Here is a 27,100-nt window from a genome sequence, read left to right as displayed (position 1 = left end):
GGTATTGATATTTTTAGTCCGGTCATCCTGTATCTCTCTTCTCTCCTCGTCATCTCACTAACACGCTAGTGGGCGCGGCCAAAGGTGCGATGATGTAGAAGTAGGCGTTGATCTTCTTCTGTAGAGGCGGTATTTCATCGCACTATTACATCTTAATGTGACAAAACTCAAAATAAGTCATTTTCTGAGCTTGGTTTCAATTAAAGCTGCTTTTGGACTAATGAAAAAGTTTGGAGTTCTGAAAATTAAAGGAGTTTTTATTATACAATGACCTCTTACATGTCAAAAGATCAATGAAATTTAGATTTCTCAATTCATGACCCCTTTAATGCATTTTTTAAAAATATTTTGTCAATTTTTTTAATACATTTCCATTAGTGATCTCAGATATTTGTACTCCACTGTATGTGTCGTTCAGGTTCCATTTTAATGACGTGAGTGCCAAATAATTTAAAGTTATGCAAGTTAATTATGAAGGCAGAATAGTGTTTATTGGATTACTGTTTTAATGTGTTGAACAAAGTCCTTGTTCATCAAATTATGTAATCGTGCAATCATGCATATTTCAGAAAGAATTGGACAGAACAAAGTGCCTTGGCTCCCGCCGGTGTACAGCGCCTTCCCCCTCACTGCGCACCCCTTGGCATACAGACATGCAGGGAATATGCGAGCAGACAGGGGGCGATGTTAATGAACGCTTTTTAGTAAATCCCTTTTATTGTGCATGGGGATTCCTTCATTAGCCCTATGCCTGGTTTCTAACATCTGGAGGTTGCCGAACCACTCGATGCTCCAGGCACACGCTGTGTTTGCACTTTGCTTCTACTAACCCAAATCTGTGCCATGCAATTATTCCTAATTCACCTCAAACTTGTCAGAATAATGCAAAAGGGCCCTTGCTCCCTTTTTTAGGGCTCTGCAACTCTCGACGGGGTTCCCGGTTGGGCTCTTTTGTAGTAAATGGAGCGTGCAATCGATGCAGACTGCGTTCCTGGAGGACCCATGGCATGGGGCTAAAATTGGCAGGGGTTGACAAGGTGGCAAGGGAGAGGGCAGATAGCACCGAATGGCTGTTTTAGAGACGCAGCAGGAGAGGTTTGAGAGAGAGACTGATGCTGATCCCTTCTAACTGTCATCCAGAGAGCGCTAATGCCTTCACCACCCTGTGTTTCCATTACTGCAGTCAATTACTGTCAGACTCACTGCTGGCGGCTTGAAAGTGTGTGAGTGTTTGTGTACTCAGAGGAATAATGAGGTAGCTTGTTTGTGTGTGTGTGTGTGTTCCGGAGCATATCAGGTGAGTTGAGATTAGATTCCCAATGCACCAGGTAACAGCACCATAAAGGTCTCTCCATTGCTAGTCGGTGAACAGCAGCATGCATTTATTGCGCTAGAATTTGTGGATCATTAACAAACCCAGACCCTCCAGCCTCTGTGTTACTGTGCCAGACATTGAAGTGTTGCCTGCAGGGCCGTATTAAGACAGTGTGGTGCCCCTGGGCACTATACCTCAAAAGGCCCCCTATATTCAAATGTGTCAATTAAAAATGTACATAAATTAATTGACAGCGTTAATTCACGTTTGCCCAAAAATAATAATAAATCTATCAGGTTTCTTACCTATACAGGCATGAAAAGGGGTTAGGGGTGAAAAAGGTGAGAAGGATATTACCCCTCTAGGGGGGTCCGGGGGCATGACCCCCCGGAAGAAATTTTTTAAATATTCCATATTTTATAGCATCAATCTGATGCATTTTGAGATGCATTTTTTTTGCCAACCTGGGGAGAGTTGGAGAAACTTAACTTCAGCCATGAGTCAAAAATATTATGGCCTCCGTAGCGTTAGCTAATAATTTCCCACCAGAGCTTTAGCTAGCTGGCTAATGTTGCGTTCTCTCCTGATGTGTTCAACTCAATTCATCAAGCTGTAACTAACGTTAGCAAAGCCTATGTCAACAGAGCTCCTGGGTAACTTAGATATAGCCTACCAGAAAATATTAGGGATGTCCCGATACCATTTCTTCTGAACCGATCCAATCCGATACCAAAAAGTCTGAGTATTGAATTATACCGATCCGATACCAGCGCAGTTAAAAAATAAAAATAAAAATCAAGTAGAATTTCTATAACTCTGTGTGTTGAACTGATAATCACTATTTTCTGTTAAACACAATCTACTTAATACAGACAACTTCATTATAAAGAAAAACAACAAATAAAAAAAAATATGATCATAACCTATGACAAAAATTCTATTATATAAACTAGATTAGTGGGTAACTCAGCAGTAAAATTTAGTCTAGAAAAATCACAAGTGCACAATAATTGTATAAAATCGAACATTTAGTGGAAAAAAAAAACATTATTTAGTGAGGAACAAATAAGAGACAATAAGTGTAGCACTAAATCTGGTAAAACGTTTTCATGTATTAAGTTTAGCAGAACTGCTCCTTCCTTGATTTTGCGCAAGCAAAGGTGTCAACTACATCCCCAAAGTCCATTTCTTTGTTACCGTCTCCACAGTTAGCTCCGGCTTCGTCAGACTCAGCGCTGCTAGTGATCGCAATTCCCGTGATGTTCTCACAAAAAATCTTTCGATACCTGGAACATTGTGAATTGTAGCTACGTCTAGCGTCCTTGTCTTTCTTTAACTTTCTTTTTGCAAAACCACTCAATTGACGTCTGTCCAGTTTTGATTTTAATTCATTTTTTTGTAGCCGTTAAAAAAATGACACATTTGCACGTATTTGTTGTGGACCAACGCAACTCTGACAGATTGGGGAGGGGGGAGTGATAGTGGTCATGTAATCTTTATTTATTTATAATTTATTATTAAATCATTATTGTTATTATTATTGTTAAATTGGTGTTCATAAACGATTTATTTATGGTCTGTCAAGAATTTCAAGTTAATAATATAACAATTTACGAAAAATATTTTTAATGCTTGACTCATGTGGTGCCCCCCTAGTGGTTGTGAATGGTTGGTGCCCCTGGGCACTGGCCCAAGTGCCCTTATGGATAATCCGGCTCTGGTTGCCTGGCTATCCAAGCACCTGTAGAGTTATTTTCCATGAGAACAGGATCTGGCTGTTTTTTAAAGGCATTAGAGCATCCTACTTAAATTGTGGTGACTTGGGTGCCGTTTACACAACACCGTTTTCAACTAAAAATGGAAAACTTTTAATGCGTTTTGGTTCATTAACACAACAACGTTTTGGGGGCCTGAAAACGCAAACTTTTGAAAACGGGTTTCAAAGTGCAAGTTTTTGCACTATACTGTTATCGTTTCTGTGTAAACTACATTAACGTGCCACCTACTGGCCTGGCATGCATAATACAGTGTTTTGAGTCGTTTTGACGGATCCATGTGAACTGGGATAATTTTGACAGTTGTCGTCTGTATGCGAAAAACGCAAAGGAAAAACTTTTCTGTTTTTAGTACATTGTGTAAACGCACCCTAAGAAACCAATTAAGTTAGCTGTTTTAATAATAATACTTTTAATAATAAAAATGATTATTGTTGATAATAGTTTTATTAAATGTGTTTTTCAGCCCAGTCCTTCATGCGGAGCATCTTCAGCCCCATATTCATGCTCAGCCTCATCACAATGTGTGTGACTCAGCTCCGACTCATCTTTTACATGGGGGCCATGAACAATATTATGGAGTCCCTTGCTGATGGAGACCTGAACAAAGGTATGTTAATATTTACAACATGCTGCCAAAACAAGTTGTATGATGCTTCAGGCTAATAGCGTTTCTGTTGATCCAACGCTAAATGTCACCTATAAGGAACAGAACGCAACAGTCAGTTTAATTTTCTCCAAAGAGAAATAGATTTTTATGATAACATAGAAGTCGCTGCAGCCAAAGTGCTCAACTTAGATATATATTAATATATAAATGATAAATATATAACATTATTATATTATCTAAATATTTGTGCAGTAGATTTAATATATATGTTTTTACCAATTATTTTTTATATATTTATTATATAATATTAAAATAATTATAATTATTTAAAATAATAAAATAAATCATTTAAATTATTTTTAAATAAATGCATGCATATGTACTTGCTACTTGCATATTCTGATATTTAAAAATATCAGAATATATATATATATATATACACACACAATTTACAATACTTACAATTATTGGCTGTTAGTGACCAGATTGACCAGATTTTTCATATACTCATATATCTTGTGCTTCAAATCAAGTCTTGTAGTTTTATGGTTTGGTTCATTCCTTAGAGCTTTTTAATTAAGATTTAATTGAAATGCTTATGGATAAAATTAATGGGAGAAATATTTCTGTATTATCAAGGCTGCTGAAAAAGCACTGTTGTGCTCTGTTCCTCTCACAGCTTCCTTCCTAAATGTTTTCTGATGTCACTCAGTGATTGGCTGCCTAACAACTCTTAATCATGCTTTTAATATGTACTCGGATGGCCACAGCAGGTCCACGTTGCTAATTCCTTGCTGTCTGTCTCTTGTCCTCTGTTTGCACTCTCTTCGTGCTGCTTGGTGTGTTTTTTCAGTGGAAAGGATGGAAATGGGTAAGACTGCAGGCAAAATGAGATGCATTCTCGATTCACCCCTCTCACCCCACCTCCCACCATGTTCCTCCCTCCTTCCTCCCTCACCTCCTTTTCCACCTTCATTTGACATTGATTCATGTTGTCATGTAAAAGCATGAACCCAGCCCTTGGTGGTTAGAGATTGACGTGATGCATCAAAGTCAGTTTATAGTATAATATTCATCCAATCATTCATCTGTCCACCTAAACTTCACAGGAACAAGTCATGGGTCATTCTATGAAATGGGTGTCTTTTCCAATTTTATAGGCTATAAATTTCTAATTTTATACATTCTGTGAGACGAATCATTTTTAAGTGTTAATACATTGCATTGTTCCATCTAAATTAATACATTTTAATATTAGTATATTTTTATATTTTCGTATATTGTAATATATAAATACATTAATATATTGTCAGTCTATTTTGATATTAGGTATTGATTTATTTATTTAATAAAAAAATCTAAATGGTGGAGACATGCCAAAAAAGGCATCCTCATGACAAAAGACAGAAAAAAAACAAAGAACTAAAATAAAGTTACTTGATTTAGCAGATACACTACCGTTCAAAAGTTTAAAGTCTCTATGCTCACCAAGACTGCATTTATTTGAGCCAAAAAACTGTTTTTACAGTAATATTGTGGAATATTACAATTTTAATTTAAACTGTTTTATATTATACATTATGTGTCCTTGCTGAATAAAAGTATTACTAAAAAAAATGCTACTGATCTCACACTTTTGAATGGTAGTGTATGTTTATGTATGTCATCAGCTTCATTGTTAAAGCTATTTTCACATATATTCTGTTTGCCAGAATGACCCTTAAAACAATGATAAAACTCAACTTTCTTTCTCTCTCAGTGAGCACATACACATCTATCTTCGGTGTGCTACAGTTGCTGTGTCTCCTGACGGCCCCTGTGATCGGTTACATCATGGATTGGAAACTCAAAGAATGTGAGGATGAAAATGAGAAACAAGTCACAAAGTGAGTGCAGCAATGCGCGTCCAGCTGCCTTAATGCATCATTTTGACACGTACCGCCAATTATTATCTGATTACAAGCTTAATGTTGCATTGCATCTGCGTAATTCACTCTTGGCTTTTCCTTCAGGGATCCTACTCAGCCAAAGAAACGTGACAGACAGATCCAGAAGATCAGCAACGCTACCCGTGCATTCGTCTTCACTAATTTGCTGCTGGTCGGCTTTGGGATGACCTGCCTGGTGCCCAATCTTAATCTACAGGTAACAGAGCAAAACATCAGTCTCGCTGCCTGCAGAACAATATTGTACCCAATGGGAGAGGAAGTGGTGCAGAGCGCCTCACGTTACTGCAGCGGATGCATTGGGATGTATAGCACAACAGCACACCCCAGTGGCACCACTGACTGTGGCTTTCTTTCTAAGCTAGCTAGTCAATATTTATGCATTAGACAAAGTTAAAAAAAAAGTAGGGCTATTTTTGCCTTGGGGGAGCAATGAGTAACTCTGGTTTCTTGTTTCCCTCCTAGATTTTGTCCTTTGTGTTGCACACCATCGTGAGAGGCTTTATCCACTCTGCCGTTGGCGGCTTGTATGCTGCTGTGTGAGTATGTTTTTGTGTTTTGGGTCTTTATTGGTGTTGTTTTTAATCATGATTAAAGAACAATGGTTTTATTTATGGGTGCAGGTACCCGTCCTCTCAGTTCGGCAGTCTGACTGGAATGCAGTCTCTCATTAGCGCACTTTTTGCATTGCTGCAACAGCCTCTCTTCATGGCTATGATGGGCCCACTGGATGGAGATCCACTTTGGGTGAGCAAGCAGTTACTAATTCATTCACCTTCATGTTGTTTCAACCCCGTATGACTTTCTTTATTCTGAGTAATAATTTCATGAAATTTGATAGGCAAAAAAGGTTCTGCCTATCATCAGCAGTGTAGCTATGTGCCAGGTCTGCACAACAAAACCTATTGCTAATCAAAACTAGCAATTCTGTGGGAAAACCACGGATTGACAACACTATCAAACCAAGCTGAACCCTGTTGTTCAACACAGTGAATTGACTTGACCAACTTGAACCCGTGGGGAAATCCTTCGCCCTCACACAAAATTCCCGACTGTGTGGAATTCTCTTGAAATTACTGGATTATGCCTGCGGAAAAAATGGCAGTCAGTGGGCATCAACAACCAAGTCCCCACCCTATTTTTCTTTTTCAATATTCTGTTTCACATAACAGACGTACGTTACAATATGGGAGAAAAGATTTGTCACTACTTCCGTTACGTTGTGACTTACAAAGTCTTAAACCCATTTTATCTCTCTGCTCCATACACAAACCACATTTTAGGTTGTTATTCAGCAAAAATGCCTTCAAATTGAATTTGTGCTTGCTCAAATTCAAGCTTTTGTCTGTCTGTGTAGGTAAACGTGGGGTTACTGGTCCTGACCATGCTGGGATTCTGCCTGCCCAGTTATCTTCTGTGCTACGGCAGGCAGCTGCGCAGAGAGAAGCAGGAGCGCGAGGAAGACCCCAAGATCTATGTCCAGATCAACAACAGCACCAACCCAGAGGCCTTTGTCTAACTGCAAACACACAGATGACAGCAGTCGGCAGGACGGTGGGAGGGGGAGAGAACTGCAGGTCACAAAAAGAGTGATAAAAACCTCCCTGATCCCTCCTTCTGTCTGACACACATACTCACTCACATATTCTCAACAAGCACACAAAATACAGCCAAAGCAACCGAGAGTCTCACAACGTGCCACACAAACACACGTTTACACGCAATGGACTGAATGGACACTGTGAAAGGCAGGTGTAGAAGCAAATGATGCCCTTGTCCTTGAAACAGACAAGGACATCAAGTCTTTATGTACTGCCTGACAAGAAAGATGAGAATGGCCCTCTTTTCTTGCAATTTTAGCTTGATTCTTGAATTTCACACCATGATGATACAAAAGACAAAGCAAATTCAGTTAAATTCTTTCAGGTTTGAGGAAGCCTTCCTGAACAGAGTATTACACACATCAATAGTATTCAGCTTCATGGCCAAGCTTGTTTCAGACACTTTCTGCATTGTTACCTCACTCATTTTGTTTCTTTCAGCTCATAAAGCTGCTGAAATGCGAGACAAGTACCCTCCATTGCGGTTTGAATATGAAAAACTGACTACTAACTACCTTAAAGCAGAACGATTCTGCGTGTTATCTGTCCCATATGGGTCTTTATTGGAAGTGGACAGATTTTACACTTAAATCTCATATATGAAAGCATGCTTTGGAAAGCATGAGCATGAAACTGCAGCTTTTTGTGAACTGGGCTGATTTTAAAGGACACCTGAGGCTAATGTAAACTAAACACGATTTTAGTATGACAGCTGTGCTATTATTTGCTTTGGGCTGCAGATCCAGTACATCTATGGGTGACATGATGCATACTGTACATATCAGTCCATTCAGAAGGTTGTAGAAGCTATGTGGATCTAAAAGGTTTCTGTTAAAGCGGTATTAGCCTGACATTTCGATCAAGAGTGACTGATCTTCACCAGCAATACTATTCCACACTGATCGTACCGTACCCTATACCACTTAACAAAACAGTACTACTGGTTTAGCTTTACTTATTAGCACAAAATGTTTTCTTTTCCTTGTATTGACTCAATTATTCAGGGTGTTTCACTTTTAGAGTAATAATTCATATCAGATGTCTTCACCTGCAAGCTTTGCTTTGTCACGTATGTGCGTTTAGGGGTACAAAAAAATGAGACACAGTGTACTCTCGGTTGAGAGACTAGAGGCCATTATAGGATATATCTTGCACTACAGGGTTCATAATTACAGAGGTGCTTATGTTAGCCATTACAGAGTATATGCTTTCTGTTTCAACCTCAAAGTACACAAAGACCATGTTAGCCATACAAGATACAAGATTTTTTGTGTATTTTCTCAAGATTTCTGGTCTGGTTACCATTTAACTATACGGTGCTTACTAGAATAGAAAAAGCAAGAAGGTTTCTGTGTTGGTCAAGATGAATGATGCAGAAACCAAATACACACCTTGTAGTGATAAGAACTTGAATATAAATCATAGCGATTAAAAAAGGGAGATTTTTGAGACATGCTTGATGACAATCGCTTTGGAAGATCCATATTCTTGTAGCTTGTAATGGTTTGCAGGTCAGTATTACGAATTACAAAACGTGGTAAATACATCAAATTAAGCAAAATCGGGTCTTTTAGCCAATAAGTCCTGTGACAGATGGATTTGGCTCAACTGTGCTCAGAAAACAGTGTGGAAATTGATGTAAAATCAGTCAAAAGGCTTTTAATCATGAATTCCAGTGTTGATGTAGATACTGTGTTTTGTGCAGATCACTGAACATTTCTCATCGAAAGATTGATTTGATTTGTTACGGTTTTGGTTAAGTCACAACCTCACTCACTTTAACAGTATTTTCTCTGTAAACCTACCTGAAAAGAAAAAAAAGATTTGTCTCTCCATAATTGAGAGACAAACACAATCATTTGTACAAGATCCTGGATGAGTAAATAGGACTTGTGCATGTTGTCTTCTCAACAGTGGTAATAAATGTGACCTTGTTTTATGACCCCTTTGAAGAGGAACAGGTCAGATCCACCCAGCAACATCCTTTTATTGTCTGTCACACTTGTTGTGAATATTTCATCAGAGCTGAGGCTAGACGTGAGTCTGTGATGGACTGCATTTGCTGGCTTGAACATGCCTGGATATTGCAAGTGAATTCCAATCTAATGCAGTACTGTACTAAGCGTGATGAATGTGAAGAGTGAAACATTTGCTCTCAGAACGAAAGTAGCACTTTTTTCACTGCCATACCTTAAATTTTCATTATTTTCTTAGTAGTCACAATCACTTTTTTTATTTTAAATGTTGGTTTATTATACCCAGTTGTATGTGTATGAGCGTGGAAAATGCCCATACACAGAGATGTAAAAGTGGGAAAGATCTCCTTTAACCAATGTTTTCTCTCTGTACTGTATTGTATTTTTTTTTTGTGTCATTTGTTGATTATTTTGTTGATTTATCTACTTTTTTTTTAGGTTGTGGTTTTAGTTATGTGTACATATTTTTTTGTGGGCGGTTTACTGTAATATGCTTTTGGGTTACATCATTCTATTACTATATAGCACCTTTTTTAATAAATGTCCCAACAAATATCAGATATGTGAAAAGTAAATAAAAACATTAATTTGTATATGAAATATTTGTTTGTGTATTTTTGGGTTATGTTAGTAAACTGTACAGTAGATGGCAGTGTGGCGTCAGTCAAGAGTTTGCTCAACCTTGTGGGGAACTGTTATCTATTTTTTTCCCAAAAGCTTTTGTTTTAACATGTCTTTGTTGTAATTTAAATAAGTATTTCTATAAAACAATACTCTAGACTTTAGAAATATGGTCTGATCAGAAAATTAACAGGATGGGATGCCTAACAGGATGGAATCTAACAGAATACAACTTGTTTGATGGTTTATATAGGCTACATAATATATATATATTCTTTTGTTCTTTTTTTTATTTATTCATCAATGAATCCTGAAAAAGTATCAGAGGTTCCAAATCTCTCTCTCTCTCTCTCTCTCTCTCTCTCTCTCTCTCTCTCTCTCTCTCTCTCTCTCTCTCTCTCTATATATATATATATATATATATATATATATATATATATATATAAATACATATATACATATATAGGGGTGTAACGGTACATGTAGGCCTATTCGTATTGAACCGAAACCGTACGGGCGTCACGGTTCGGTGCACGAATTTACACGGAGAATACACGGTATAAAAATAAATAAAACTCGGGTGCAAATTAATTAATGTAATGCGGAACATACTGTTAGATACGCGGGTTCTTTAGGGACACATAATCTTTACCATCGGCTTAGCTCTGAACGCGCGTTCACTTCAAACGTTGGCTTTATACGCGCGTCCTATTCGCTTTGGACTAGCGTCGAACTAGACGCGAATTTGACGCTCTATTCGCGTTTGGTGTGACCGCATAATGAACAGGCTGCAATGTCAAGATTGCAATGCAGAGGCGCGGCCGCGATCGAACTGTGTGTGTGTGTGTGTGTGAGAGAGAGAGAGAGAGAGAGAGAGAGAGAGAGAGAGAGAGAGAGAGAGAGAGAGAGAGAGAGAGAGAGAGAGAGAGAGAGAGAGAGAGAGAGAGAGAGAGAGAGAGGGAGGCGCGATCGAACAGTGGAAACATAAAAACATACTCGGTCAGTTTGTTCATACAGATCATTAAACCTGCAAAGTGTTTACTTATATTTGTGTACACTCGCAATTAAAACGAAACATTGTGCTTTTGTCACACTGTAAACTCTTGTCAAACTGTAACTTACAACTGTCACCCAACCAAAATCACACACACACACACACACACACACACACACACACACACACACACACACACACACACACACACACACACACACACTGTTTTAAAAGCAAAACATATTTATCCAACTCCATTTCAAAACAGTCTGTGGGTCCCATCTTTTGGACATTCACCATATTGCATTGGTTTTCATTTCTTGTCCTCGGAGCACTAATCTTACACATTCTATCTACATTGATTAAAAAAGAAAATCGAATGTGTTTTTAATGGTAGTATTATTTTATACAGAAATCAATTATTTATAATTCAGATGAGAATAATGTTACATTGTTAATTAATAATGTTAATTAAAATTAAGGAAAACAAATATATTGATCTGAAATATAGCAAAATAATTTTAAATTAATTCAGGTACAATTACCAAACATATCGCAAGGTCTTTTTGTCTTTTTATTAATTTAATTAATAAACTAATTATATAAAACTATTGTCAGTGCACTACAAATAAACTGGGTTTATGCCTTTATTAATAAAACTTATTTAAAAAATACAATGCCTTCTGCATTTTTGTTTTGCTTTTCCCTCCATTGTACCGAAATCGTACCGAACCATGATGTCTAAACCGATATGAACCGAACCGTGACTTCTGTACCGTATATATATATATATATATATATTTTAAGCAGCACAACTGTTTCCAACATTGATATAAGCTGAGTATCAAATCAGCAAATTAGAATGATTACTGAAGCATCACGTCACACTGAAGACAGGAGTAATGATGCTGAAAAATTCAGCTTTGCATCACAGAAATAAATTATATTTTAAAGTATATTTAAAAAAATCGAAAATAATGATTTTTATTTTTTTAGTATTTTAATATTTCACAATATTAGTGTTTTTTTCCTGTATTTTTTTTACCAAATAAATGCAGGCTTGGTGAACATAAGAGACGTGTTTCAAAAACTTCCCAGTTTTTCATTGTTTATAAATTGCGAGTTTAATATTTTATCAAATGTTTTAAGACCAGAATATGGAGGAGGAGAATAGCATTTTCACGATAAACATTATTGTGTTGTAGCACAACATACATTAACGTGGAATGGAGAAAGACTAGGCTACTGTAGTTATCTATGATCGTCAGGCTGACTGGAAAGTCAGGTCTGGGACAGGATAGGCTTAGATTTAAATACAAAAACAACTTCACACCCTTCTGTTGAGGTCTCATCCTAAATTTAAAACCAGCGGAACAAGAACATCTACCTGACATCCATGTGGACACACAGTCACAGTTTCTATAAACCTGCTGTGTTTGTGTGAGTTAAATATCAGGGCAGGGTGTGTCGCAAGCGTTTATGTGCAGCTCCTGACCAATCAGATTCGCCCATGGCCCGGTTTTCATTCAAGTGGGTGTGGTTGCTGTGACGACGCGGCAATCCTGTCGACATCTTTCAGGAAATGAATTTAAAGAAATTAGAAATCCAGGAACTTGAACTGAAACAAGACGCGGCGGGGAGGACCGAAGAGTCGAAGAATAAACCCTCTTTAAACTAGTTTGAATGTTGGGCACGCGGAACCGAAGGAGATAACATGTTAATAAAGGAATTGTAAGTAATTTAGTATGATTTAACTGAGCCGAAGTTTTGATCTCGCGCTGAGCTTTGAGTTTGCGGCGCGTGTCTGGTACCTTTCGCCGGCAGCTGCCAAATGAAGTAGATTTATGTTGATATTATTTTGAATGTTTTTTTCGGAGTGGTCACTAAGTTAAATCAAATAGTCCAGAGTTTGGTCTATTGTCCTATTTCGGACTATATTGTTTATATTCCAGCCAATCCCAATTCGTTTTGATCAATCATCAGTTTATTTGTGCAAAGTGAAAGAAAAAAACTTTTACTTTTTTTGAAGTTAGAAAATTCTTTAAAAGCTGCAGGTAGTAAGTGTGATTGTCACATGCTACCGTTCTGCCGGTCACGCGTCATTATGCACCGGTGTGCACGTCACACACGTCAAAGTGCACTTTGAGACTTTGTGTTGCTAACATATAGGCCTACTACATATTCAGGAATTAGTCCTCTAACCAAATTATGACAGTAATATTTACATAACAAGATTATATATATGAATAATAAAGATAATTCTATATGAATTGTAAAATATTACATTAGACGTCAGTACGTTGATGTTATTACAGCCATATTGGTTTTTATAATACTCGATGTGGGTTGAATATGGTGATTAAGAACTTTTAATTTGACACGTCATGGAAAACATGAGAATTATCAGGGGGAAGAATGTGGAAAGTAATCCTGGTTTTAAAAGATTAGTCTGCATTTCTTCATCAGTTTAACTGTTAATGTTTTTGTATTTTGTTGCGCTTGGTTGTAATAAAATTCTCTGGAGCTTTAATTATGTTTAGTATGCAGACATCTATACCTTTTTTTATTTTATTTTTTTTTATTTATGCCACATATCACACCCATATAGGCCAATATCTTATTCTAATTTGAATAATGAAGTAAACTCATTATGAAACAATATTAGCAGATCATGGCTGTTTAATGACTGCAAAGAAACATGGGACAGGTCAGGTTACTGAATAAAGCAACTTCAGTTCTTAATAACTAAAGTGCTGTTATTTATAAGATGTTATTAATGACATTGTCTTCAGAAGGTAAAAAAACAGGGCTTGTGGGATACAGAGATGTCAAAAAACAAAACAAATATGATTGAATGAACGAAGAGTTCAAAGGTCACATGGTATTTTTGCTGACTTAGTTGCCTGTCTGTTTTGTCTTTCAGTCGAATCGTCTTGCCCATTTCTGTTGAAGAGGTACGTACAGTCATTTTTACTTTTTCTTGAGATCTTACAGGTGCTTCTTTGTTATTTATGTTTATTTAAAAAAAATCTATTGTAATCTAGTCATAATTTGAAAAGTCCATCTTGAGGCTCATGGATGTATTTTGGCATGATGACAGTTTTTTTTGTGACTCCAGTTTTCCAGACTCCACCCAGTTTGTTCTGATGGGCAAGAGTTTAGACATTCGAAATGATGAATTGAAACAGTCTGAGGTTTGTGGGAAAGTGCCCTAGTTAACTGCATGCCTGTAGTGTATACAGTAGACAAGGACAGCCTGTAATTAATTGTAACCCGAGACCAGGCTTATCAGACTTTATCAAGTGTACCATCTCTGCTCCAGCTTACCAAGCAAAGGTTGAATTTGTTTATCCCTGTCATTTCTTGCCCTCGCTGTTGTAGTATTTGAAGATTTAGGTTGGTGTGTTTTTACCCTGGGTATCGGAGCGCCTTGCTGCCATCGTTCTGTATCTGTAGTGTTTGAATAAGAAATCATTATTGAAGAAGTCAATTGTTCTTGTCTAAACGGCAGTGAAAACAGACACAGGTTTGGCATGTGTAGTTGCATTCCTTTCTCTTCACCTGTGCAAAAGGCCACATAATATAGACTGATGGAGAATTAAACTACCCAACCAGCTGAATCGGGAAGCACATAGAGGATATTACATTGTGGAAGCTGGTTTTGTAGACATGCCCAGTGTATGTGCAGTCAGGGAGCTGCATGACTCATTTGTGTCTGTATGTCAGTGTTTTTTCTTTTTTTTTTACTGGTTTGATGAAAATAAGTATACTTATAAAACATTCTATGAATTAATTTTTTATGCACAATATATTGGTACCTTAATTTGGGTTATCAGCCTACGTTATAATTTGAGGGGTTTAAGAGGTTTTTATTTATCAATATCATCAATGTTCCTCTAAATGTATACAGTGCTGGTGAGAATTATTTGCCCCCTTGGTAAATATTGATCAAAGATAGCTGTAAAAAATAAATCTGCATTGTTTATCCTTTTGATATTTTATTTTTTTAAAAATGCAAAAATCTAACCTTTTATTGAAGTTAAAGAATTGAAAGTGGGGGGAAAATCACATTATGATATAAATGTTTTTCTCCAAAACACGTTGGGAACAATTATGTGCCCCCTTTTATTAAATACGTTTTGCAACCTCCTTTTGCCAAGATAACAGCTCTGAGTCTTCTCCTATAATGCCTGGTGAGTTTGGAGAACACCTGACAAGAGATCAGAGACCATTCCTCCATACAGAATCTCTCCAGATCCTTCAGATTCATAAGTTCATGTTGGTGCTTCTTCTCTTCAGTTCAGCCCACTCATTTTCTTTAGGGTTCAGGCCAGGGACTGGGATGGCCATTGCAGATGCTTGGTTTTGTGCTCAGTGACCCATTTTTGTTTTGATTTTGATGTTTGTTTTTGGATCACTGTCCTGTTGGAAGATCCAAACATGGCCCGTTATAAGATTTCTAGCAGAGGTTGTCAGGTTTTGATTTTTTATCTGTTGGTATTTGATCGAATCCATGATGCCATGAATCTGAACAAGATGTCCAGGACCTCTGGCAGAAAATTAGGCCCACAGCATTAAAGATACAGCAGAGTATTTCATTTTACACATGGGGTAGCCTACTTTTTTATCCCTGTATGAACCAAACCCATTTAAGTGTTTGCTGCCAATAAGCTCTTTTTATTTATTTCATCTGTCCATTGAACGTTTGAAAAGTAACTGACACTACTGGAACTTCAAACTTGGGTTCTATGGACAGATGAAAAAAAACAAAAAACTTTTTTGGCAGCAAACACTTAATATGGGTTTGGTTCATACAGGGATAAAAAAAGTTCCCCATGTGTAAAATGAAATACTCTGCTGTATCTTTGCTGTGGGCCTAATTTTCTGCCAGAGGTCCTGGACATCTTGTTCAGATTCATGGCATCATGGATTCGATCAAATACCAACAGATAAAAAATCAAAACCTGACAACCTCTGCTAGAAATCTTATAACAGGCCATGTTTGGATCTTCCAACAGGACAGTGATCCAAAAACAAACATCAAAATCAAAACAAAAATGGGTCACTGAGCACAAAACCAAGCATCTGCAATGGCCATCCCAGTCCCTGGCCTGAACCCTATAGAAAATTAGTGGGCTGAACTGAAGAGAAGAAGCACCAACATGAACTTATGAATCTGAAGGATCTGGAGAGATTCTGTATGGAGGAATGGTCTCTGATCTCTTGTCAGGTGTTCTCCAAACTCACCAGGCATTATAGGAGAAGACTCGGGGCTGTTATCTTGGCAAAAGGAGGTTGCAAAAAGTATTTAATAAAAGGGGGCACATAATTGTTCCTAACGTGTTTTGGAGAAAAATATTTATTTCATAATGTGACCCACCCCCCACTTTCAATTATTTTACTTCAATGAAAGGTTCGATTTTTGCATTTAAAAAAATATATATATATCAAAAGGAAAAACAATGCAGATTTATTTTTTACAGCCATCTTTGATCATATTTACCAAGGGGGCAAATAATTCTGACCAGCACTGTAGGTTAACGTCATCTAACACTCAAAACACTTATTTTTAAAACACGTCAACTGTAATCTTTAAAGCTGCAGTCCGTAGCTTTTTTTGGGTTAAAAATGATCCAAAATACATATTTGAGAAAATACATAACCAGCCAGTGTTCAAAACTATCTGCTTGCCTTAGCTCGATTCAAAGCGGTAAGCTTGTAATAATGTTTTTAATTCCAGTGGTACTGGTGGATTTCCGCGGGAGATGCGAGCATGTCTTCGCGTCATTACGTCACATCTGTACAGGAGTCTCGGCTAGTAGGCTATATTGCGAGTGAGGATGCTGGAGGTGGAGATTTATAGCCTTTTCTCACAGCACTTGATATAATTAAACTTATCAATTTGATGGCGGATCCAGAAAGGTTCAAACGACAATCACCAGTGACAACTAGAGATTCACTCGTTGTAAAATGCAAAAGACTTTGTTCGGACTTCGGAGTGGCTACAGAAAAAAAGAGACTGCAACCGGCCCCATGCGAAAACAAGGATACATATCTGAAGGGCATTACATGTAGTCACGCAATGCTGATGTTGTTAACATTAACAATTTGAGAACAAAATATAATTTGCACGGTTTTGGGTGATATGATAAGCGATTGTTAGATTTAATCAGCGCGATTTACTGCAATGTCAGAACCAGAACAAAAGTGGATGTTACTTACTTGTTCAGATTAGATTTTCCGGTGAAAATTATTATGTTGGTCATACTTCAAAAAAGAATAATCTGTGATTCTGAATGCCAGTCTCCACACCGGCGTGGCGAATGACAGCCTCAGTCTCCTCAAACATTGTGTTCATCCGCGCTGTGCCGTGTCGAAGTACAACGAACTCACGTAAAGTTGATAATTCCGTGAATGACTGCAATTGCAGATTTCGAACAGAGATGGCGACAAAGAGGAAAAACTGTGGACTGCAGCTTTAACAAATCTTAGAATAAATGTCCATTTTTCATACTGTGCGTTATAATGTTATGCCTAAATTCACCATGTTTCATGACTTATTGACGTACACAAATTATGGTACACTTTACAATGTTTCATTTGTTAACATTAGTTAATGTATTAACTAACATGAACTGATTGTTAAATACACCTTGTGATGCACTCTTGGACACATCATCAGTGATAGTACCTGGGGTTTCGGGTCTTTCAACTTCAGACCCCCTCACCCAGGCGACCCAACCGGGAGTGATCAGTTCCCGGCCTATGTCCAAGAAGCGTTCGCCCACTGTTTGTCCCTCCTGATCCACAGCCATCGTGAGGCTTTTTCCGCAGCCTCTGAAGCTGCACTAATGGCTCTTCTCTTGCGTGCTCCTGTGATTCCCAGGAGGCTGTAGGCCCTGCAGAGTGACTTTCCTGCAAAGCCCCTTCCCCCAACCTCGATGGGCAAGCACTGTGCACGCCACCCCCGTCTCCGACACTCCTCCACCAGCTCCGCATATTTCTCCCTTTTCCTTTCACTCGCTTCCTCCATCCTCTCCTCCCAGGGCACTGTTAGCTCCAACAAGATAACCTGCTTCGATGATACTGAGAACAGAACCATGTCGGGTCTAAGGCTGGTCTCCACGATGTCTTGGGGGAACTTGAGTTGCTTTCCCAGGTCCACCCTTAGTTGCCAGTCATTCGCTGTTCCCAGCCGGCCTGTCTGAACTGTTGGTCGGGAAGGCGGGGGTTCTCCTGCTCTTAAGAATGAAATTTTGCGCCTTGGTGGTTGTAAACGCTTGCTCTGATTGATGGCAGTATTGATGGACTCAGCAACCACCTTCAGCACTTGGTCATGGCACCAGCGGTAGCGGCCTTCCCCAAGTGCTTTAGGACAGCTGCTGAGGATGTGTTCCAGCGATCCTCTTCCCTGGCACAAGGTACATGCCGGAGTCTCAACCTTGCCCCAACAAAATAGATTAGATGGACTAGGCAGGGTGTCATAGACAGACTGAATGAGAAATTTGATGCAATGGGGCTCAGCCCTCCACAGCTCTGCCCATGAAATCTTTCTCTCCATGGCATCTTCCCATCTGGTCCATGCACCCTGTTGCCTCATTCCCACCATCTGGCTTGCACGCTGCTCCTCTATCCCAGCCCTCACTTCTTTTTCGACTTGGTCCCGCCTTTCCTTACCTTTCAGTTTGTTATAATGGGTTGTTGGAGTACTTCCCAGTCCTGCACGGCCATCAGCCACAGGACCCACCAGTTCCTTAAGATGCAGTCGTGATTCTGGTCCACCGCCTCATGTGCCCTCCACTTTCTGCCAGTCCTGAATGCCAGCTTGAGATACTCTTAGGTCCTTGGAATCCCTGTACTGAAGCACCTCCCTTGCTCTGGTAACCATGAACTCCTCGCTAAGGCTGTTGATCGGTAGCGTTAGCTTGTTCTTTTTGCCGTAAAGGGCGATGCTGCTCAGACTTCTTGGCAAGCCCAACCACCGTCGCAGGTAATTGCTCACCCTCCACTCAAATCCTTCCACAAATCTTTCCACGGTGGAAACTGGAAATTCATACACCAACAATGGCCACAATATCCCTGGTAAGATTCCATGTTGGTATAACCAAGCTTTGAATTTCCCCAGTAGGCCTGACTTGTCAACTGTAGTCAGCCAGCTCTCCAGTTGTTTATTTGTTGCCCTGATGGAAGTGGCATCCTTTAGAGAGCAGTCAAAGGTTTTCCCAAGGCTCTTCACAGGCTTCTCTGTGACTGATGGGATTTGGGTACTTCCTAAGGAGAAGTGGAACTTATGTTAATAAATGCAACTTTAGATTTTATTAATGTATTAGTAAATGTTGAAATTAACATTAACAAAGATTAATAAATGCTGCTGAAGGGCAGTTCATTATTAGTTCATGTTAAAGCTGCAGTCCGTATCTTTTCCTCTTTGTCGCCATCTCTCTGTTCGAAATCTGTAACTGCAATGATTCGCGGAATTATTATCTTTACGTGGGTTGTAAATCGGCATGAAACAGCACGGATGAACACAGTGCTTTGAGGCGAGTGCTGCTGTCAGTCACCGCGCTGTGTGGATACTGTCATACAGAATCACAGATTCACTTTTTGAAAGTTTGACCAACATAAGAATTTTCATAAGAAAATGTCTTCTGAACAAGTAACATCCATTTTTGTTCTGACCAACTAAGGGGGAAAAAGCATTCGACATGATAAGCTTCGTTAGATTTAATCAACACGATTTACAGCAACCGTGCAAATTATAGCCTACTTTGTTCTCAAATTGTTCATGTTAACAACATCACATCAGCATTGCGTGACTAATGTTAAATTTAATGTATTTTATGGTTACCTGTGTAGTTCAGAATTCATATTCTCCATAATAGCAATACGAGAAAAGCACAACAAAGGAAACTCCATAACTGTGTGAATTAAGAAAACGTACTGTTACACGATTGAACTATTGAAATGTCTTACTTGTTCAGCAGAAAAAAGCCGTCTCTTCTTCCGTTTTGAACCCCTTCAAAACACGGAGTTCAAGCACTTTTCAAAAGCCCCGCCGATGTTTAAATCCTTGTGTTCGCATGAGACGGTTTCTTTCTCTTTCTCTAGCCACCTTAAATCCGAAGTACGAAGTCTTTTGGGTTTTATAACTGCTGAATCTCCAGTTGACACTGATGATTGTTGTTTGGATCTTTCTGGATGCCATAAGTTTAATTATGTAAAGTGCTGCGAGAAAAGCCTATACATCTAAACATCTCGTCACGCGCAGTATAGCCGGCTAGCCGAAACTCCTTCTTTATGTGTACGGGTGTGACGTAATGACGCAAAGACATGCTCGAATTTCCCGCGGAAACCCACCAGTACCACTGGAATTAAAACCATTATTACAAGCTAACCGTTTTGAATCTAGCTATGGCAAGCAGATAGTTTTGACCACTGGCAGAATAAGTTTTTTTTAATATAATTATTTTGGATTATTTTTAACTTAAAAAAGTTACGGACTGGAGCTTTAACTAATGAAACATTATTGTAAAGTGTTACCCATTGGTGTCAACCAGAACTTTAATATCAGTGCAATCGTTATTTTCATACTGTACATTATAATTTGGATGCCCTTTATTCACTTGTGGCATTTAAAATGATTGTTTTTGTTTTATTTTTAATTTTTGTTTAAAAATTAGTATGGATTTTTAATATCAACAATTTATCGGTTATGTGTCATAACATTAAAATAAGTATCAGTTTACTGTCGGAGCCAGAATTAGAATAAAATGGTTAGGATTGGTTTCCAAAGTGTCCAAAACTGCTAAAATATTTTTACACTTTTACTGTTTGTCTAACTAGAGGTGCACTTGCATTTGCTAGACACATTAGACACCAGTTTCCCTCTTTTCTGTCATCAGATTATAGGGTGTGAACACTTCCTCTATAATTGTGTCTGTTTGTTTATGGCACACCAGCCTGTATATGGCTATTTATTTATGTAGATGTTGAATCCTCTCCCAGCTTTGTACGCAGTCATGAAATGACATTATACATTCATTTTAATGTGTTTTTGTTTGTCATTATACAGTACTAATTTGCATATGACCAAGTCAAGTTGACGTTATTCTCTCACATACAGTACCAGGTGGGTCAGCTGTTCTCTGTAGCAGAGGCTAGTAAGAATGAGACAGGAGGTGGAGATGGGGTGGAGGTCCTGAAAAACGAGCCCTACGAGAAGGAGGATGGAGAGAAAGGACAGTACACGCACAAGATCTACCGCTTGCAGAGGTCATAATCATAATATTAATTAATCAGTGCTGTGGTGTATATTCAAGTGCCATCAAGCAGAAAAAATGGTTATAGTCTGCATCTTAGTTTTTCTTTGGGATTCTCTCTGTCTTATGCAGTAAAGTGCCAACTTTTGTACGGTTACTGGCCCCTTCATCTGCCCTGAATATCCATGAGAAGGCCTGGAATGCTTATCCTTACTGCCGCACAGGTACCGCACACAGTAACACAGCTTAGCCCTGGAGCTAAATGTACACAATAACGCATGATTGATCTATTAAACACTGAACTCATAGGAATGAGGAAATTCACTTTTAAAACTGTTTTCCCTCTTTTTCATGCGGTCCCTATATCATTCATTGCTCCAGTTCTTACGGTGAGTGTATGAGACACCTGTGTGTAACTAAATTAAATATTTTCTTTTAATAATCAGCATTAGCAATTCCTTTAACAAGTAAACAGGTTTTATTCTTATCTATACGCTACTCTTCAAAAGTTTTTAAATGTTTTTTAATGTCTCTTCTGCTCACCAAAGTTGCATTTATTTGATATAAAAAAAACAGTAATATTGTGAAATATTCTTACAATTTAAAATAACTGTTTTCTATTTTAATATATTTCAAAATGGAATTTATTACTGTGATGCAAAGCTGAATTTTCAGCATCATTACTTCAGTCTTCAGTGTCACACGATCCTTTGGAAATCATTCTAATAAGTAGGGCTGGACCCGAATATTCGTTCGGTGGGTTGGTATTCGATTTGAAAATGTAACATTCGAATATTCGGGGTTTTTTTTTTTTTTTGCACACCTGGCATCCCCCTCGAAACGGTTCTCATTCGCGCTTGAATATGTTTTACACTATAAAATCTGGTGAAATATAATACTTAACATATAACTTAGCTACTTAATAAATATATTTGCTGCTTCTTGGACTACTAAAAGTGTTCCTGCAAGAGTATTCTCTGGCTAGAGGGCAGAAAAGCGGAGTTTGTATGTACCATGGACAGAAGTGCATGCCTGAGCTTGTGTTTTGGGTTAAGCTGCGTTGCTTTGACATTGTGGAAAATAGAATAATAGAAACAAAATGTATTATCCTTTTTACCCGTTATTATCAATCTAAATTAATCTACTGCGAAATATAAATTGAAATTTGTGATGTTGTTATTGAAATTGTTTTTGTTATTGCTACCGTGTTCTTTATTTAGGCTATTACAGTTCGTTCATTTATTTTTCGTTTTTCTTTATTTAAATTTCGTTTTTCTATATTTAAATTTCGTTTTTATTTATTTAAATTTCGTTTTTATTTATTTAAATCTACCCTACTTTGTCAGTGAGAAAAATATTATAAGACTATACCTTATTAAAAATATTGCTTAAGTTAAAAGACCTGTGTGTGTGTGTTTTATATCACTAGTGCGTGGTTCTCGGAGCATATAAGCCCTGCTCGCGTGAGGCGCGCCGCTTATTTAAATCCACCCTACTTTGTCAGTAATTTGTTAGTGAGAAAAGCAATATTTTTAATAAGGTAGTCTAATATTTTTCACACTAACAAATTTCTGACAAAGTAGGATAGATTTAAATAAAGAAGCGGCGCACCTCACGCGAGCAGGGCTTATATGCTCCGAGAACGGACACTGCACGCACTAGTGATATAAAACACACAGGTCTGTTAACTTAAGCAATATTTTTTTAAGGTAGTCTAATATTTAAGTTAACAGACCTGTGTGTGTGTTTTATATCACTAGTGCAGTGTCCGTTGCTCGCGTGAGGCACGCGCGCGCTTCCCGCTTGCGCTGTTCTGTAGTTTAATAAAAGTTTATTAATTCTGAACGTGTCGCGTCTCGCCTGTCTATCTATATTGCACCAAATACGACACTGCACTCCTTGTTAAGTCGTTTGGATGAACGGTTCTCGAAATAATCAAAATGCAAACGGACAGACAGACAGACATATAGAGATTCCGAAGCTTCGAATATTCGATGTTCATTACTACCGAAGCTTCGAAGCTCAAAAAATGGTATTCGGACCAGCCCTACTAATATGCTGATTTGCTGCTCAAGAACCATTTCTTATTTTATTTTGAAAACAGCTGTGCTGCCTAATATTTTTTGGCATTTATTTGAAGTTTTTTTTGTGTGTAAAACTATAAAAGTATTTACTGTCATTTTTGATCAATTCTTACTAAATAAGTTATATTAAGTGAATCTTCCTGAACCCATACTTTGAACAGTAGTGTGTCTGTATATTAAATGTGTTTTTTTTTTTATAGAATGAGTACATGAAGGATAATTTTTTAGTCATGATTGAGACGTGGCACAAGCCTGACCTCGGTGAACAAGACAATGTGAGTAGGCAGTCGACATTATCGCCACAATAAGTAGGAAATCGATTTTAAATTACAAGTATCTGTAAGGATCTAACCTTGTTCTTTCTGTTTTTTTGAAGGTTCATAAGCTTGACCCCGAACAGTGGAAGAAGGTCGAGGTTGTACACATCGACATTGCTGACAGGTCTCAGGTGGACACTAAGGTAAGGAAAACTGAGTGTTTACTTTCAATGCATGATCAAACTTTGAGACTTGCTGACTGTTTAAACGTCTTCACAGGACTACAAACCAGACGAGGATCCAGCCACATTTAAATCACAGAAGACTGGTAGAGGGCCATTAGGTCCTGACTGGAAGGTCTGTATTCTTTCTTTAATTGTTTCTAGATATATAGCTCCTGTATTTCTGAGTTCTGCAGTTGATCAACTTTGTTCCTGTGCGTTGCAGAAAGAACTTCCTCAGAAGACGGACTGTCCTCATATGTGTGCCTATAAACTAGTCACTGTCAAGTTCAAGTGGTTTGGCCTGCAGAATAAAGTGGAGAGTTTCATCCACAGGGTATTAAACTTTAAAACACCTCATGCTGTGTTCAGTTTGACTCACTAACTGTTTATCTTTCTAAACTGCACCTCCATGATGGACATTTTGTTGTTTGTTCATTTTATTTGAGGGCTTGATGTTTGTGTGTCGGCCTAGTGCTAATGCCGTGACTCATGAAACCTTAATGTTTGTTTGGTTTGACTTCAGCAAGAGAAGCGTCTGTTCACCAACTTTCACAGGCAGCTTTTCTGCTGGATAGACCAGTGGATCAATCTGACCATGGAGGACATCCGCCGCATGGAGGAGGAGACGCAGAAAGAACTTGATAATGTGAGTTCAACAACAGAGTGCAGACCGTCTTTAACACAATCATTTATAATATTCACAGGTTTTCAAATAAGATGCAGTACAGTCTTATTGTTAATTAAAACTATTTTAAAAAAGTATTTATATTTTATTTCAGCTTTATTTCAATATCAGATGAAAAACTTAGAACTTAACGTTAATAAGTTAAGTATTAAAACAACTAAAACGTAAATAAATGAAGGCTAAATATATTAAAAAAACGTAATAAAAATGACAAAAGCACACGACAAAAGTGAAAATATAAATATAAAAGCTAATTCAAAATATTAATAGTATATAAATAATACTAAATGAACACTGAATGCAGTAAAGATCCAGTGCTGAATGGCCTTGGTCAGAGGAGATATTTAATTTATGGATACACTGATATTAAAGTTATCGCTGAGACCATGGGGTCTCGTGGGGTTCGTACAAGGTGCTTAAAGTACTTGAATTTGACTTTTTGAAATTTAAGTCCTGGAAAACCCTTGAAAACAGCCGGATTTTTTTTATGAAAAGGTACTTGAAAAATGCTTGAATTATTAAAAGACTATATATTCGAAATTAGTGTATCTTTTCACACAAAATTAACGCTGCATCACGTCTGATATAGATATAGAACCATTTTACATGGGTATGAGTGTGATATGGCTCATAAATATCCATGTATATGATATAACATTCATTCTTCAGGTCAATCATATATTAAATGGGAGAAAAAAAATCAGTTTGAAAAGGAAAGCGATATCTTTGTCATAGTATCCTTTCAATGGTTAAGGTTACCACAGTCATTGCATGCGCTGCACTTTATTTGTACCATTTTGTTTTATTAGTTTATTTTTATCTATCTACTTACCTTTTTTAGAATTTGAAAGATAATAAAGATGTTGTTTGATAAGTAATCTCTGATTGTAGTCCTTGAAAACCAAATACGTAGTGCTTAAAGTCATTGAAAGTCCTGGAATTTAATTTTACAATATCTGTATGAACCTTGATCTAAATGGTGAATATTATAATTTATTTAAAACACTTGACTAGAATCATTCAGTTGAAATGCTACACGTTAATTTGGGCAGCATTATAATGTACAGTATGAAAATGTATTTTTCATTTTGAGGTTTGGTAAAGATTACATTTAACAGTGTTGTTAAATTATTAATGTTTTAAAGATTAACTTTAAGTGAGTGCTAGATGATAGCAAAGGTCTAAAAGTAAAAATGGAATGAAGCATGCATAATTAAATATCTAATATTGACAAGTCTGAAATTTTTCCTTTTTTTTTTTTCTGCCCATAGATGCGAGAGACCGAACCAGTGAAAGGCATGTCTGCCGCAGACGAATGAGGCGCTTGTTTATTGTCACGGTGAGTAAAGATGTGCTGATGGTTTATGTTTATTTATTTACACTAACTCTGCCCACCAATTGTCTAATTGAGCCAGACAAAAATACAAAAGAAACTGATAACTGGATCAGTGTTGTGGAGAGTTAGGCGGGTGGCATTAGCTTTTAACACGGCCAACCGAAGTTCAAATCCAACTTTTATCTTTTCCCATCGCATATCAGCTCTGAGAGGAGTTTATTTTAAATAAAAATTAAGAAAATATTCCAAAAGTGGAAATAAAATGCCTAATGGGTATAGAATAGTCTAGTGGGTATAAAGTGATTAATGGGTAGAGTTAGGTGTAGGGGAGGGCTTTTGTGGACAGGGACAAGTTAAATAATTTGAATAAATACAATCATTTTTATAATATACCGGTACTATAACATATTGAGGTGCAAATAATATCTGCCACTATTTGCACTATGTATAAATGGCATCTTACTGTTGTTTACTGAAAATACTGCTTTTTTCACTTAGTGTTAATAAAATACTTTGTTGCTTTTTACACTGTGTAAATTGCATATATCGCTGCCTTTGTTTATATGTGGAGGAATAACTGCTAAGCAGTGCTTCCCTCACATGGGACACTACATTTTATGTTTTTACTATACATTATAATTTTTTTTGTATTTGTATTGCAGTCTCTGCAGTGTGATGGGCCACTCTCTCTCTTCATGCTCCACTCCACTAGTTTCTCTCTTTTCTCAACATCTGCACGCAGGAGATTCTATCCAGAGGTGTTTCTTACACTAATTAATAGCAACATCTTTTTTTCAGCACATATTTCTACCCCATGTCTATTAACTTTTATTTTAAATGTGCCCCCATAAATGTTTTGCTTAAGTTGACTGACATCAGCACGTGTTTAAAAAACCCCTCACTATCTGTGTCACCAGCATGTTTACATGTTTTTCTAACAGACGTTTCCACCGTTGATGTATTTGCTTCAGGTTTCGTTTTGCCTCATGACAGACCACCAGGAGTTTATGGTATTAGAGTGTTGCAGCTGACCCATTGTTACTCATAAGCCACTTACTCAGGACTTTTTGTAGATTTGAAAGGACTGAATTCTTATAATGTGGTAATCCCAGGTTTACAGTAATGGCGTAAAAATAAACTCACTTTAGTTCAGTTGAGCTTCCACCCAGGGTCTAGGGAGGTAAATATCATGTCATGTTGGTTTGGAGATGTATTAGCACATGTTTTGAGATATGCATTGTGCCTCTGTCACACAAGGCTTAATTATGAACTGTATTCAGATGTTTAAACGGTATTCTGCTGCTCTGTTCCACTTTCTCCTTAATACTCTGTGTTTACTGGACTTGGATACAATGTAATACTCATTTCATTATTGTCTCATGACCTAATAATGATATATTAAAAAGAATTTATATTA

The 27,100-nt window shown here is 37.6% G+C and overlaps 2 protein-coding genes across 3 annotated transcripts in view; both read left to right on the top strand.

The window, feature by feature from the left end:
• slc43a2a (solute carrier family 43 member 2a) overlaps positions 1 to 9,559 on the top strand; it is a 28,059-nt gene extending 18,500 nt beyond the window's left edge. The window contains exons 9-15 of one of the 2 annotated variants that reach the window (XM_056271089.1): positions 3,557 to 3,700; positions 4,554 to 4,571; positions 5,460 to 5,586; positions 5,713 to 5,845; positions 6,112 to 6,185; positions 6,270 to 6,393; positions 7,004 to 9,559. In XM_056271089.1, coding sequence (XP_056127064.1) covers positions 3,557 to 3,700; positions 4,554 to 4,571; positions 5,460 to 5,586; positions 5,713 to 5,845; positions 6,112 to 6,185; positions 6,270 to 6,393; positions 7,004 to 7,165 — 782 coding nt within the window. In that variant the 3' untranslated portion in view covers positions 7,166 to 9,559. The remainder of the gene's footprint in view (positions 1 to 3,556; positions 3,701 to 4,553; positions 4,572 to 5,459; positions 5,587 to 5,712; positions 5,846 to 6,111; positions 6,186 to 6,269; positions 6,394 to 7,003) is intronic. The other variant, XM_056271090.1, reaches the window with a different exon arrangement.
• Positions 9,560 to 12,415: 2,856 nt separating this feature from the next.
• pitpnaa (phosphatidylinositol transfer protein, alpha a) lies at positions 12,416 to 27,100 on the top strand. Its single transcript, XM_056271188.1, has 12 exons — positions 12,416 to 12,569; positions 13,762 to 13,792; positions 20,962 to 21,110; positions 21,230 to 21,321; positions 21,479 to 21,486; positions 23,382 to 23,456; positions 23,558 to 23,641; positions 23,718 to 23,795; positions 23,886 to 23,996; positions 24,186 to 24,308; positions 25,619 to 25,686; positions 26,346 to 27,100. Exons 1-11 carry the CDS (start codon positions 12,553 to 12,555, stop codon positions 25,664 to 25,666), a joined length of 816 nt encoding a protein of 271 aa, XP_056127163.1. The 5' UTR covers positions 12,416 to 12,552; the 3' UTR covers positions 25,667 to 25,686; positions 26,346 to 27,100.

This window comes from Rhinichthys klamathensis, unplaced genomic scaffold, assembly GCF_029890125.1.
Source record: "Rhinichthys klamathensis goyatoka isolate OS25496 unplaced genomic scaffold, OSU_Roscu_1.1 h1tg000311l_1, whole genome shotgun sequence".
Lineage (NCBI taxonomy): Eukaryota > Metazoa > Chordata > Actinopteri > Cypriniformes > Leuciscidae > Rhinichthys > Rhinichthys klamathensis.
This window is presented reverse-complemented; position numbering and strand designations above follow the sequence as displayed.

Bases quoted from the DNA above. Each gene is read 5' to 3' on its own strand.
- pitpnaa (XM_056271188.1), top strand. The intron at 13,793-20,961 runs GTACGTACAGTC...TCTCACATACAG, and splicing joins TGCCCATTTCTGTTGAAGAG to TACCAGGTGGGTCAGCTGTT. The intron at 23,642-23,717 runs GTAAGGAAAACT...ACGTCTTCACAG, and splicing joins GGTCTCAGGTGGACACTAAG to GACTACAAACCAGACGAGGA.